General features: G+C 46.3%; 1 protein-coding gene across 3 annotated transcripts in view; it reads right to left on the bottom strand.

Annotated features, from left to right (window-relative positions):
- ESRP1 (epithelial splicing regulatory protein 1) overlaps nucleotides 1-15,621 on the bottom strand; it is a 384,375-nt gene that overhangs the window by 7,270 nt on the left and 361,484 nt on the right. For all 3 annotated transcript variants that reach the window (XM_086966011.1, XM_086966012.1, XM_086966013.1), the window contains exon 14: nucleotides 12,775-12,925. In XM_086966011.1, coding sequence (XP_086822137.1) covers nucleotides 12,775-12,925 — 151 coding nt within the window. The remainder of the gene's footprint in view (nucleotides 1-12,774; nucleotides 12,926-15,621) is intronic.

Genomic DNA, 15,621 nt, shown 5'->3' with positions numbered 1-15,621 from the left:
CCAGTGGGAGGGCATCCGGCCAGTTAAGTCCAGTGGTGGCCACTATTTTTGACAATTTCAGCTTCAGTGTGGCATTATGGCGTTCCACCAGACCGGCGGATTGGGGGTGGAAGACCGCATGAAACCTTTGCTTCACCCCCAACCCCTTTAGGATTAGTTGGATAACCTCAGCTATGAAGTGGGGGCCATTGTCGCTCCATAAAATTCGACAAAGGCCATAGCGAGGGAAGAATTCTTTCAGTAGTACTTTGGCAGTAGTCATGGCAGTGTTGTCACGGGTTGGATAGGCCTCTACCCATTTGCTGAAGGCACATACGATGACTAGTACATACTTCAGGTTTTGGCATCTCTCTAGTTGGATGTAGTCCATCTGAAGGACCTCAAAGGGGTGATTGGGGGTCCCAAACCCTCCCCGGGGTACCACAGTTCCTTTCCCGGGGTTGTGTTGCAGACAGATGAGGCACTGCTGAACTAGGCGTCTGGCTGAGTCAGGGATTTTGTCGTTGTGCCAGACTTTGGAAACGAGTTCGATCATGGGTGCAGATCCTATGTGTGCGGGGGAGTGTGCCATTGTCAGTATGGGGATCAGGTACGAGTCGGGTAGCAACCATCTGTTTGCATCTTTTGTTCGCCAGCAGCCCTCTTCGTCCTTCAAACCCACCCCTGTCCACTTAGTCAGTTCGTGAGGGGTGCTGGCCGACTGGATGTCTCTGATCATTTCCCTTGCGTCAGTCCATCTCTCTGCTTGTGACCTGGTCACATACATGCGTGCCACTGTCCTATTCTCAGCTGTGGTTCGTGCAGTGATGTCGGCCAATGCATTCCCTTGTCCGACTAAGTCTGTTACCCTTTTGTGTGCCTGACATTTGATCACCGCTAATCGTTTGGGGAGGAGAACTGCTTCAATCAGAGCGGAAACTAGATCTCCGTGGAGGATTGGGGTGCCGTGGGACGTCAGAAATCCCCTCTCCCTCCACAGGAGCCCAAAATGGTGGACCACTCCGAAGGCATACTGGCTGTCCGTATATACGTTCGCGGTGGTCCCTGCGGCTATGATGCATGCTCGAGTGAGGGCTATCAGCTCTGCTGCCTGGGCAGATCGTTGTGTGATGCAGGCTGTCTCAACTACTGTTCGGGCTGTCGTTACTGCATAGGCAGCTGAAGTGGTGCCATCTGGGAGTTTGATGCATGAGCCGTCTACCCATAGTTCTCCATCGGGGTCAGTAAAAGCAGTGTCTCGGAGGTCAATCCTACTCCTAGTTTGTTCGTCTGTGAGGGTCACACAGTCGTGGGTGGGAGGAATGTCGGGGTCATTTTCAGGCAGGGGTAACAATGTGGCAGGATTCAAAGTCATGCATCTCTTTAGTGTGATGTGGGGTGCAAGCAGAGTCAACTCGTACCCTGTCAGTCGTGCGCTAGTCAGGTGTTGGGTCTTTGTCTGGTTCAAAAGGGTGTCGACTGCATGGGGTACTAACACAGTGAGGGAGTTTGAAAGTACAATTCCTTCGCTCTGGTGGATAGAGATAGCAGCGGCAGCTACTGCTCGAAGGCAGGCAGGCAAAGCTCTGGCTACAGGATCAAGAGTGGCGGAGAAGTAGGCACAAGGGCGTTGCTTAGGACCAATTGATTGCGTTAGGACAGACAATGCACACCCCTCCCTTTCGTGGGTGAAGAGGGAGAAGGGTTTGGAGTAATCCGGGGTTCCGAGGACGGGTGCTGAGCAGAGTGCATCTCGTAATTCCTTAAAGGAGGCTTGACACTCAGTGGTCCAAGGAAGCGGGGAGGGGACATCTTTGGTCAGCAGGGCAAGTAATGGCTTCACAATGAGGCTGTAATTAGGCAACCACTGTCTGCAAAAAGAGGTTAGGCCAACCAAAGAGCCGACCTGTTTTTGTGTTTTTGGGACGGGGGTGTCTAGAATGGTTTGGATTCGGTCGGGTGTAAGTTTCCTCCCTTCTTTGGACAGAAGATGGCCTAGGTAAGTCACTTGTGGCTGGCAGAACTGTAACTTCTTTTTGGAGACTTTATGGCCATTTTCTGCAAGAAAGTGTAGGAGTTGGACAGTGGCTGTCGTGGCAAGCGGGGTGGTGTCGGCCGCCAAAAGGATATCGTCAACATATTGGATCAACACCACTCCATCTGGTAGCTGGAAGGCATCTAGCTGCCTTTTGAGGGCCTGGCTGTAAATGCTGGGACTTTCAGTGTACCCCTGGGGAGCTCTACAAAATCGGTACGAGCGGGATTTTAAAGTGAAGCCGAAGAGATAACGGCTGTCTGGATGGATGGGGATAGAGAAAAACGCGTTCTTAAGGTCGATAACAGTGAAGGTGGTGGCAGTGGACGGGATGAGGGTCAAAATGGTGGTGATATCAGAGACTACAGGATATTGGGGTACAACCACTTTGTTAATCTCTCGCAAGTCGATGATGAAGCGGTACGCTTTCTCATCTCCTTCACCTTGCTTCTTAACAATAGGTAGGATTGGGCTGTTGCAGACGTTGCTAACCACCTCTTCAACCACTCCTGCATCTACCAGAGACTGAATGATCGCTACCAGTGCCTTCTCACCCTCTGGCGATATCCGGTATTGCGGAAGTTTCGGGAGCATAGCGTCCTGTCGTACAGTTATGTGAATAGGATCAATCATCATTCGCCCCACATCAGAGTCATTTTTGGCCCACAGGTACGGAGGCAGGGTGTCAAGCAAGGACATGTCAGCGTCAGTTATGGAGCACATGTGTCGTGGGGGACGGGATCTGGGCAGGTCTGGGTTGTCGTACAGGATGACTCGTATTCCATCTGGGGAACACCTAATGGTAGCTCGAAAATGTTTCAGTAAGTCAATGCCCATAATGGCGTCAGGGGAGTTGGAGGAAAGCAGAAATGTTGCGTCAGTAGTGTTGTTTTCTAGGTCAAAGGTAATAGGTACGGACAGGGGGTTAGTGGAGGGCGTTCCATCGAAACCTATCGACGTTATGTGTGAGCCAGACAAGGGTGCCCTTGGAATCAGTCGTTTTGATAACACACTACGTGTCGCCCCAGTGTCTACCAAGAATGGAGACTCTGTACCCAGGACCCTAGCGGTGACATAAGGACTTTGCTGGTCAACACAGAGCTCGACTGGATCCCTCCCTTGCCCCTGGCAGTCCTATGCAAAATCGGGGGCATTTTCACCTTCGGATAGCTGATATTGGTTCTGTCGGGGACGGTCAAATGTGTTCAGTCTCCCTGATCTGTCATTGTTGGTGTCGTTGGGGTGCCCTCGTCCCTGTACTCTATTCCTCGGACCACCTGCCACATCCCTGGAATCCCTATTTCTATTCATCTCTAGCAGAACCGGACAATGGGATTTCCAATGGCCGAGCCCTTTGCAGAAGGCGCATTGGTCATTGCTAATGTCTCTACGTCCAGTGTGGGGTGCTGGGGTGTGATCTTTAGAAGGTAGATCTCTGGGGGTGGTTGATTGGTAGTTCCCCCTTTGGTGTTCCCGTCCTACCGCTATACCCTGTATCTGGGCTATCATTACCCTTTCCTTTAAATCTTTCTTCTTTTTCTCGGACGCCCTATCATTCTCATTCTTTTGGTGCTCGTAATACTGAGCCATCTGAAGGATAGCTGCGGGTTTGGAGGCCCCCCAACTACTCTCACTCGTCTGCAGTTTTTGGGAAACTTCTTGTGTTAGGCCCTTTACATAATTTTGTACAAACAGGTGCTGTCCGGTTGCGGTGGTCATGTCTTGGCCACTGTAGTCGGAGAACACTGTCTCGAATCGGGAGAAGTATTCTGACACATCTTCCTGGGGTTTCTGTCGACAGGCCGTGACTATCGACCAGTCTACCTTTCTTTCCGGGACCAGTGTTTTTAACTTCTGAACTAGTTTATCTGGGAGTTCCAGTATGTCTTTTACTGGTTTCCTTCCAGGCTCTCTTTGTCCATCTAGTTTACCGAGTTGGTCCCAGGTATGTCCAAACAGATCCGTGTGGTCAGCCTTCCGGATTTGCTTCCACACGTCAGCTGGCAGGCATAACCCAAAGAACAAGTCAATGTCTGCTAAAGTCATTATTGTCGAACCCAAGGCTGTGCCTAATTCGGTATAAAATGCCGTCGGGTTCTTTCTTAAATCGGGCAGGGTTTGTTTGAAGGTTAGGATATCTTGTCGGTCCCATGGTTGGTAAACCCAATTGTACACAACCCTCCCTTTTGCATTTTCATTATTGATATCATCGCTTGTTCCCTGGCCCCGTGGCGGGATCCAGTAAGGGGCCGCTTCTCTGATAGGCATCATAGTATTGGCTACTTCTACCGAGGTCGTTTCAGGGACTGTGACCTTGGCTTCTGGTTTCTGTTCCGTGAGGTGGCGGAAGACCTCAAGCATCTGCATGAAGAGCTCCGTCGCCTCACACTCAGTCCCATCTCCAACATCAATCTTCCTATACAGTGTTGTTAGTTTAGCGGGACCCTTACTTTGATACCTATCTTCATATGCGTTCAGGGTGTAGTAGCTGAATCGCAAGATGAAATGCCGTCTGTGGCTGTCGGCATGTGAATTATATACGCTCATTGTATAATCTTCGCTCTCCCTTCGTTCTACTAATGTCTTTGCTATTTTGTCGATCCCATCCCGCTCATCTTTGCTCAACCTACTTAGTCTGGCTGGTGATTGTCTGCTAGCCTCGGGATCGTCCGACGAAGTTGTTAATGTGGCTGGTGCGGAGGCCGTGAGGGCCGGTGCACTAGCGCTAGGATCACTTTCACTCACACTTGGGGCTTGCAGGCTTTGTTGGCTGGGAGCATACGGAGGGGGCATGTAGATGATTGGGGGACCTAGTAGTAACTCATCGTTCGCCCGCTGTTTGGAGGGTAATTCAGGGTAGAGCGCAGAGGGGGTCCTAACAGGACATTGGCCTGTCGACCCTGATTCTTGGGTTTGTGTAGCTTCCTTTCTTTCTTTTATTTCCTCTTCTAGTTGCTTTGCGGCCAGGTGGGCTGCCTTTCGTAATTCTTTCCCTATTTTTGCTTCTTCTCTTTTCTTTCGTTGTTCCATTTCTTTGCGCCACATGCCGATACTGTCGAGCATAGTGGGCGTGGTCTTATTCTTCTAGAGCGCTATTTCTAATGTTTTTATTTTATTTTCATTAAAGGAACCTATCAGTGGCCACTGACTTTCAGGGTTCTTTTTCGTATATTTATGCCATAGTTTAGTGTAAGCTATAGCGACTAGTCCATACTTAGTGAACATGTCCTTATTAGGGGTGCCCTCCAGTGGAGCTGGATGGTTCATCTCTAATAAGCGGTCCGGGCTAAACAGGCTACCAACCAGTGGGGAGAAGATGGGCATGACGGATTACAACGGGGACAAAAGTCTGCACTACCTATCTTATCACGGCGGGCAAAGACTAGACAGAATATTTCTATTCTCCGTTGTTTGCCGGCGGTGAATACCTCAAACGAACCAATACCGAATAATCGGTCAATCAAAACAATTCAGTGGGGAGAATAAGTGGGCACGAAAAGTTATCGTTACCTACTCTTTCTCTCCCTGCAAAGAGAGACCTTGTTCTTCCCTGTTTGCAGAAAAAGAATCTCCAGACAATAATCCACGAACGACAGTTCGGGAAACAGTGGGGGAGGAAGATAGGCACAACGGATTACAACGGGGACAAAAGTCTGCGTTACCTATCCTTCACTGTTTGCAAAGAGAGAGCCTGTTGTTTTCTCCGTTTGCAGACAGCGAATCTCCAGAGGTTTCAACAAAGCGTAATACTAGTATTATCCAAACAAAAACAATCTTTTCTCAATTCGTCGTGTTTACACGACCTTACCCGGACCGCATGGACGGTTTCCTGTCCTCTGGATCCAGCGCCCGATCGTCCTCTCTCCTTCGTGATGTTCGTGGCACTCCTGATGGTTCCCAGTCAGGACCGTAGATCACTCGAGAGAGGTCTGTTCAGAACTAGTGAAGGTCGGATGATCGGCTGTCAGACGAGGGTCTATCGGACACGAGCTCTTCCCGATCGTTGCAGTCGTTCACTCTGTCGTCGGGACCTCTCCCACTGGATCCACGTGTCGCTGATGGGCCCCACGCTTTGGGACGCCAATTGTGGAAAAAGGTAGGGCTAGGACCTTTCTCAAGATTTGCCCGGCGCTAACCGCCCTTGTACCATTCAAGTTTACCAATCAATGAGGCAGGCGCCGGAGACCAGAAGGCAGGAAACAGAAGTTTTATTCCGACGGAGCAGAACACATCAGATCAGACAACAAGGTATCGTCTCGAGGTGCTCTAACAGCCTCTCGGAGGCCTGGCCTCTTATACACTGGTTTATGGCATGTGACCTTTCTTTATTACAATCAGAACATTGTGACATAGAGAAAAAGACATCCCCGTAATCCTCGTGTCAATCCCACCCCCAGATACCTCCACAATAGAGGTCCTCAACCTGCTGATAAGAGGAGGGGGTCGTCACGTAGCTGAGTGTTCCGTCGAGTCTTAGGATGTGTGCGCCTGATCATATCACAGGGGGTGGGGAGGCCTGGATCAATAGAGGGTCCTTTGAAGGAGAGCGACCTCGTACAATAAGGGGCAGTAAATGATATCTGCCGGCTTAGGCGATGGCCTCAGACCTGTGTGGACAGCTGGACACGGGGGAAGGGGTCATCAAAGGAGTGGTATTCATGCCGCGTGGACAATCGAGCTGAGGGAAGGTTTATCAACAGAGGGGCATTCATAGGGAGAGAGGAGGTGCTGGTCAGGCGCTGGTGTGACTCCCAAGGACAGGGTCATGCAGAAGGGTTATGCTCATGAGGGGGAGGGAGGGGGAGCCAGGGTGCGCGGAGGATGCTTGCTGGGTCAGAGGGGCGCGCTGGCGATCGATCGTGGACAGGGAGACCAGGATATCTAAAATGGCTGCTGTGCATGTCGTACGTGGATGACAAGCTGGCGCAGATGATGTTTAGCTCGCAAACTAAAATTCCACAGTCCAAGGCAGTGACTTTGTGTAGTTGTCACTGATTTAAGTGCCCCTTCGCTACACTATCTTTCCATTCATAAATCTTTCCTTTCATAAATCTTGCATACATGTGGCCAATGAGTCAAGTCACACCCCTCCCACAATGTGGTTGGTCGCCCCCTCATACTTAGAATAGAATGAATCTACAGCAGGACATTGAGCATTAAAGAAGAGGGTAGTAAAAGGAATCATAATGGACATTTTGAAGACATACCGGAAGACGTATGAAAGAAGATGGAGGAAACGGGCCTGGGTGCAGACGGAGTTTGCAATGTGCCACGAAACGAGGTGATTTCTGGGTATTCGGGGGACTGCGTGATTTTCCCTTGCCGTCACAGACAAAAGTGTGAGTCACGAATAGTCTGCTCCTGCATTTATTCTTTTGTTGTGATAACATTTGGTCATTAGAACGTGCTTTGCAATAACATGAAGGTGAAATGATAGATTTATTAAGTGCCATGTAAAACAAGTAACGTGGCAGTTGTCTTCTGAAGAATGTAACCCTTAGCATTTGTCTGGAATTGATTAATGAAGTTGCTCACTACAATGTAAGCATAGATTTAAACGTGCATCATATTAAAGTTTGCACATAGATGTAGTTAATTCAGCTTTAACATGTTGGATTGTATAGGTTGCTCACAATTATTCAAGTAGTTGATGTGTTTATGTAACATGATAGTTTAGAATTGCATAAGTAAAATGTTCACTTATGAGTATTTTCATAGGGCCTATGTGCTTCACTATTATGTTGGCCGATTTCCGTAGGCCTGAAATGTATTCTCCCTGACTGCTCTCAGAGGGGGAAGGCTGCATTTCATGTGCATGTTTGGATTTAGTCTGTTCTCACGTTTCTGTTGCAGGTGGAGAAAGTCGTCTTTGTTTGTTAGAATAACGCCTTTGTTTTAGGTGTTAGGATTGGAGAGAATACTTTGGACTGATAATTGGGAGATGGTGTTCTTTCTCACTGAAGGAGGTCTGGGAATCAAGGTCATCGAGCCTGGCGCTGGGAGTATTGAAACAAAATTGAAAATCACCAATGAGGAGTGCCCAGAGGGATGAGGTGATCCAGGTACAAGCTGTGGGCGTGTTCTAGGTTTTTTGTGTTTTGAATTCGGGACAGTGCCCCAGGAATTGAGTCAGGAGAAGAGGAGAGGAGATCGATGGAGAGGGCAGGAGCATCTTAGAATGTGCTCTGTAGCTTTGACTACTTGACCAGGTGCGGACAGGCCGTAGCGGGCATCGGCCGTTTCCCTGGTGGGCTGCCAGGGTGGGGCCGTTTTTGTTACCAGTGGGCCGATTTTGCAGCATAACAATATCGCCCCCTGTAACAAAATCTGCTCCACTGTTCTCCACGTGAACAACCCCCCCCCCCCCCCCCCCCCTGCACGTAGCCGGTCCGACTCAATTGCCAGGCCCGGTTTGTGTTCCCAGTCCGGCCCTGTACTTGACCCATACAACGTGAGTGTACTTCTTAGGAAGACATGCTGACACCTTTTCCTGAACTTGCCTGGGAAATGTTAAGTGGGGATGTCGAAGTAGTAGTAGTGTAGGGACAAACTAATGTTTTTACTTACAAACCCCAAATGAAGACTGATCTTGACGTGGGGCAATCATTGCCAGCGTCCTGATTCTGGAATTAGTCATTCTTTTCATGCACCAGCGTTTCAATCTTGCCGATATGTATTAGTTTTAATGTATTTCTACAACCTCATTTTGAGGTGTCTGTATGTCCAGTTATTTTTGGCTTTGTAATAAACCCACTAACTTGGAATTCAGAGTCTGTGATTCTTCAGAGTCATGATCTTTTGAAATTGTGGGATTGCCTTAATGAGTTATTTCTCCCCTCTACACTTTCCAGCAGGTAATAACGGTCTACTGACCAAGGGTTCCAGAGAAAATTCAGAGAGATGAACCCAGCCCTATCAATGGTGACCTAATAACAAATGAAACAAGCATTTCCACTGCAATAGGTCTTGCATTTACAAGAGTTTGAGCTATTGGCACTGTAAATGACAATAGCTTAAACTCTCGCAAATGCAAGACCTATTGTATTGCAAATATCTTTTGTTTCCAAGTGCCCCATTCCGCACTTGCACGTTTATAAACGCTGCGCCCCTTTCGTTAGAAGAGCCGCCTCTAAAGAAAGGGTCACGTCCACCATTAAAGTGAAAGCTCAGTATTAGGCACTATTACCAAAAAAGCATTTGTTTGAAAAACGAATGCTTTTTTGGTAAAAGCGCCCCAAACAGCACTTTCATTTTAATGGTGGCTGCGCGCCTTTCTTTAGACGCAACTCGTCTAAAGAAAGGGGCGTTGGCTCTATTATAGTGCAAGCACAGCATGGGGAGCTTGGAATCAACAACAAAAAGTAAAGAGTAAAAGAAAAATCTTACAGCCGGGTCGGGCAACGCAAATAAACCAAAAGCGTGGAAATAAGGCATTACGAAAGAGCGTGTCCTGCCAGCAACAGCAGGCAGGTGAAAACAATTTAAAAGAAATAGTGCTCGGAGGCTGTAATTAAAGTCTACTGAGTAACAACACATGCAAGGGGGGCAGTCCTTATGGGAGGTTACAAGATGAGACAAGGAGTTACTAAGTAGGAACTCTTATGCCTATTGACCAATCAAAAGCAAGAGTTTACAAAGGACAATGACACAAGACAATTAAAAATATAGACGGAGAGTGGGCGGAACTTCAAATCCATACCTGAATACAGCATGCCTTATTAAGGTCAAAGCGGAACCAAGTTCAAAGGGCCTCTCCAACTGCATGCCTTTTACTAGCCAATAAGGAAGGAAGTTGGTTGGGGCCATGCCTTGCACCTAAATTATTACCTAATTATTATTTTACAACATTTTCGTGATGTGCCTGCAACTAGAAATAAGTCCTGTTTGGAAATAAAACGTGTGGATGTAATTTCCCCAACACATTCATTTGGTTATCATTAAGGCTCCCTGTTTTCGGTTTTAACAGATTTTTACAGATGAATACAGAAAGAAAACTGTTTATTTTCTGGTCTGTATTTATTTTTACATGTGGATAAAAACAGAATTTGGATTCTTTTTTTAGAGCTTCCAAATGTTGCCAGTTATGACAGCCAGGCCAATAGCCTGGCCACAATAGATAAGTACAACCTTGGTGAATGTTTATGCTTTCATCTAAGGACATTGATTTATCATCAGTGGGTGTTCCTATCATTGGAACCTATCAGGTGTTCAAGCACGAATGTGCATGTATCGGTTACATGAATGCGGAAATATACTAGTTTTAACTTCATTTATTTACAATACCCAAAATAAATATGGATACATACAGATAACATAAGCCAAAAAAAATATGGATAAATACAGATGGAAATGTAAAACAGTATATAAAACCGGAAGCCCTAGTTATAACCTGTAAATTGATCAGCGATGCACAATGCTCTACACGCCATCTGTAGTGCGTAAAATGTATAAACCATTACAAGGAGGCCAGCACCCCATGCCAGATAACCTGTCTCATAACTGTGTACTGATGAGTGCTGTGTTCATTCACTGGGGTCCACCTCCACTATAACACTGGCTCTGAGTAGGCCAAGGAATTATGCAATCACTCTATGCAGCTATTTGCTGGTCCATTCAGGGATGCCTGGCCGGCAAGGACTATCCTACTCTGCGGGCTCAACCTGCACCTAGTCCTGCATGCAATGGTTCTGTGCTGAAACCTAGCCAGACTCAACTGTTTTAAGGTTACCAAGGAGACTGATGCAGCTATTTAAAAAAGGCTCAGCTCCCTCATGTCTTTAGCTAGGAGGTGCACAAATTCTTTCGAAAGCTGCTTGGCACACATGTGGAGGACGACTATGATGGAAGCTTCAAGAGAATGGGGACTCTGAGTGGTTTATTCTATGGTAGGCGAGGCAAGCATTCGAACGGTAGTCAACTGACAATTTTAATGGGCTGGCTACCATTTGTGAAATAGTGAACAATAACTAAAACTGTTGCGCCCCATCCTGCGGTATATCCCTGAAGTTAGTTATGGCTGTATGGGTGCCGAGTGAACTTTTGCATGATAGGGACTCTGTAAAACTGCATCTGCCAGATGAGTTAACAGGAAAAGTATGAGGCAACTAAAATAGAGCCAAAGAAAACCAATCAAGGTTTTGGACCTAGCATAGGGTGTTTCTCATGCTGTTACCAGCCTACCAAAGGGCAAAAGGGCTTGCTGTGTGGCAAGTTCAACCATAAGTGGCTGTCTACAGGAGAGGGGGGTGGTCCTGGTACTGTCAGTGCCAAGTACAGAGGTGGAGATGTACCTCAAAATATTAAGTGAACATGATGACCTGATTAATACATTTCTGATTGACAAAGTAATAAAAACTAATGTCAGTAGAGCAATCAACCAAGTATAGAAAGATGATGCCCCTGAAGAGCACCTTCATAATTCAGGAGTACCGTGGATAGGTACAGGTAATTACACTTACTAAAAATGCAATGTATGATATTACATGCATATAAAAAACAAGTACTGCATAAATGTTTTTGTAACTTGGCCATGCTGATGTTGGGTTGGGCACAGTGTGGTCACAGTTTCTTCTGAATACAACACAATATATAAGAACATAAAAATGGAGATTCTCAAAATTAAATCCAGGGTGACGTCTGGATTAATTCATGATAGTTGCATGTTAAGTAGATTGCAATAGGTGATTGTGGAGTTGATCTAGGGCATACAGACAACAGGCAATAGCTGTTCAAGGGATTGCAGCTTACTCAACCTACCATGGACCTTGAGAAATCCCATCACAGCTGGTGAATGGGCAGGCCATTATGCCAACACTGTTGCAAATGGATGAAACCATCCAAGAACAGATTAAGATGAAAATCTCCAGGTTGCTGCAGCCATCTACTGGGATCATAAGTGGAAATACCTCTAGAAATTCGAACACCATTACAACAACTAACCTGGACCTTCAAACAATTATAAATGCTTACCAAGAACTCTCAGTATCTGCCAAGCGGTTCCTGTTAAAAGTCCAGTGAGATGTGTTTTGGAACTCCCTCATATTTACTTTTTTTCCCCCATCTTATTTGTATTTATCCATTTTTTTTGCTTTGACAGTAAATGAACTCGTTAAATCGTATTTTTACACATTTATTTAACTGCTAAACATTCACTCGCACTTTGATGCCTGTCGTGTTTTAACAAATCAAGCAGCAAAATATAGTAAAACATTACACCCACAGGTAAGTATTAGCATTATACTAATATTTGTTGGCATATTAATGTAATTAAGAAAATCTCATCCTGTTTTCTTCACACCCTGTTATTTATCTGCTCAGCTGTTAGCTTGGAATTTATTAAAGACAACAAAGATAGACACTCACAAGAAGCACAATTTCCTGTAATTTTCCGCCTCTAAACATAAATGCAGGCAACAAACATATTCTTTCTGATGTATATATCTGTAAAAATCAGTAAAAACTGAAAACGTGGAGCCTTAATAACCTTTTTCCTCCTCTATCCTCCTGCTAATATTCCAAATCCAATTAACTGACTAACCTATCCACCATTTAAAATGTACTTGCATGTTTCACTATAGTAATTCAACACTAATCCTCTATCGGTCCCGGAGTAGCGTGCTACTCGCCGAAAAAGCGCTTCGACGCCTAAGCGCTATATAAATGCAATTACAATATAATACAATGTGTGTGATGTACAGCAGTCTCTCCACTCATTGCTCAATGTGTAATGTTAAATATGACAATACTCAAGTGAGACTGACCTGATAGCCTTGGAACATGTTAAGAATCTCCTTCACGCCAGAGTTGTATGCCAGTCCTTGCATTCGGATCACGGTTGCTCCTCCATGAGGTGCCACACCACTGTTCATAGAAGCGGGTAAGAAACCATAGCTACCTGGGGACCCTGCGTGGCTGAAGGAGACAAAATGTACAAAGTTTTACTCTCATCCAATTAAATGCATATTGCATACCATGTACCTTCATTAGTATTGCCTTACTCCAACTCATTAGCACCGCCCTCCAGTCATGAGCAACATACTCAGCTCCTGAGCCCTGCCACTCAACTATCTGTAGCAGGACTTAAATTGTACAAGTGTTTACTGGTGCTGGAATGCTGTAGTTAGGAGCGTCCAAAGGTTTCGAAATCAATTCTACAAGCTTGGCCACTTGGTGTGCAGTACCGCAGCCTACCATGGTATGTTATGGTATACTTTTTTCCAGAAAGCACACAAGTTCAGAGTGTCATGAAACTATAGAAAAATAACAACTAATTTTGCATAACGATAAGTAAGAAAACAAAGGGAAATTAAACCAAAGCAAGATGGCGCACAAAAGGCAGGAGGATGATAAGAAGTGATTGGTCAAACAACCAGATTTTGAGGGATTTTTTTCAATCTTAGAAATTCAAATTGTTTTCAACAATTATATCCATGGCGCTGTGTTCATCAACATAAGGCTGCACAGAGAATTGAGCACACTGTGCTGGCAACCCCAAGGACCAGGACAGGGCACATGCTCCAAAAATCAGTGGTGGCTGCTATGGAATCAAAGTGGTGAGGCAGCACAGAGGGCAGAGCAGGAGGCAGCGTGGGGGAGAAAAATATGAAAAAAAATATTACTTACCTGCTGGCTGCCGCTTCGGTGCTCTTCTGCTCCTCTCGACTCCCGGAGGTCTATGCACAGGCTCCCAGACTCCCCTATGCCAATCCAGACACTGCTATCATGCTGGTAATACCCAGCATAAGAGAAGCGTTGAGAATGCAGCACACATAGAAAAAGGAAAAATAGCAGATATTTCTCCTCCTTTACGCCTCCCCTAGGGAGGCAAAAGCTTTTGGCACTGCCTAAGAGTTACGATTTCTCATAAATCTGGGGCAGTGTCAAAAGGCCATGGATGTTGGTGGGAACGACCCCAGCATCATCCATTGCACGCCCTTTTAACGCAGAACACTGTGTTTTAGGGACTGATATTTATCAGGCAGCAATAAGACCAAACAAGCATTTGCAATGCAGTAGGTCCCGCAGTTATGCAAGTTTGAGCTATTGGCTTTGTAAATGGCTATGCCTTTTATTTTGGTTTATAAAACATAAATAAAAGATATTGTCATTTACAATGGCAATAGCTTAAACTCGCATAAATGCGAGACCTATTGCATTGCAAATGCTTGTTAATATTCTGTAGAAACGTGGTGCCAGAAAAGGGGTAGCAGGGATTTAGCCTGCTCCGCTCCGGCAGGGTTAGAAAATACGCCATTCCTCCCAGTGCTTAATTTGAACCGGTGGTTGCAGGTGCATGCACGCTGACTCAGCCTCGACCTAAGTAGTTGATAGAACTATTGAGCTCTCGTATCGCACTGAACACGCTCCTGTATGTCGGTCACTCGCACGCTGCATTTCTGAATGCGTGCAGTCTAAGATCACACACCAGTTCACAGAAATATCTTGAAATGGACGCGTTTTTACTAAACCAAAAAACATACATCACAAACAAATGAAGGCGCCGACTCTCTAAAAAGTCTACATTTCCAATGAAGAACATCACACTTTTCCTGTCAGCTCACGGCTTTTTGTTTTCATGCACAGTTTATTTGACTGTTCGGTGGCACTTGGCGCCAAATAAGTTCTATATATCTGCTTAGTGCCATCTGGGAAGATTCGCATATCCTGCAAGGCCTCGATGTGGGCACCCCAGCTATCCACTGAGAGCTGGTGGGAGGAGGTTGTCACTGTGACAAAGAGTAACCGCAACTCGTGATTTGAATGAGATCACAAAGAGCCAGTGTCATAGCTCTTAGAAGACGGGAAGATAACGATGTTGGACATTGAATCGGTTAAGACGGGCGTTGCAACAGTTAGACATGGCGCTCAGAAAACTGATGGCAGCAGTGCCAGGCATGCGGAGTAGGGGGCAAGAAACACAAACAGAACGTGCCACCAATTTGAGCTGATGAATGGCTACCGCCTAGGACATCAACAGTGAGAGGGCGTGGGAGTCACTTCTCTACTCTTTACATGTTATTTGCTATTGAAGTTTTTCGCTGCATTTAGCAGTTCTCTATTTTTTAGGTTTCGCCTAGCGAAGGCTGCGCTTGCACAGTCTCGCTGGGAGAAAACTGATGTTTTATGTTTTAGAGAGTGGGGCTTGAACCCGCCCCTCTTCTCCATTGGCTGGCTTCCTAAACGGAGGCCAGCCATTAGAGGAGAGGGGCATCACTCCGTTCAAGCCCCGTCTTTTTGGGATTCGGGGGGCTGTTTTTAACTTTCTTTCTCTTTTCTTTCTCTCCTCTTCCCATTTGCTGGAATTTTACCTTCCAGCCAATGGGAAGAGGAGAGAACGAAAAACACGCCCCTGAATCCCAAAATGAGGCTGCGTTTTTCCGAGGCATTTCTGCCTCGCCTCGGAGAAACATGGCGGCGTTTAAGCCTTCCGTGGCTTCTTTTCTTATTTATTTAATTATTTAGCCGCGCATTCACATCAGCGTTTCTAATGCCGTATTGGGAAGTCGGAGAGCTGAATGGTGTGCAGAGGTGTCTTAAATGAAGGCCGGCCCGTGATCAAAGTGAAGCCCCGAGGGCCGGTATTGTATCGTCACCGGTCCCTCGATCTC

The sequence above is a fragment of the Lissotriton vulgaris genome, chromosome 4_1 (genome assembly GCF_964263255.1).
Source record: "Lissotriton vulgaris chromosome 4_1, aLisVul1.2, whole genome shotgun sequence".
In the NCBI taxonomy this organism is placed as follows: Eukaryota; Metazoa; Chordata; class Amphibia; order Caudata; family Salamandridae; genus Lissotriton; species Lissotriton vulgaris.
Note: the sequence above shows the minus strand (reverse complement) of the source record. Positions and strands in the feature narration are given on the sequence as shown.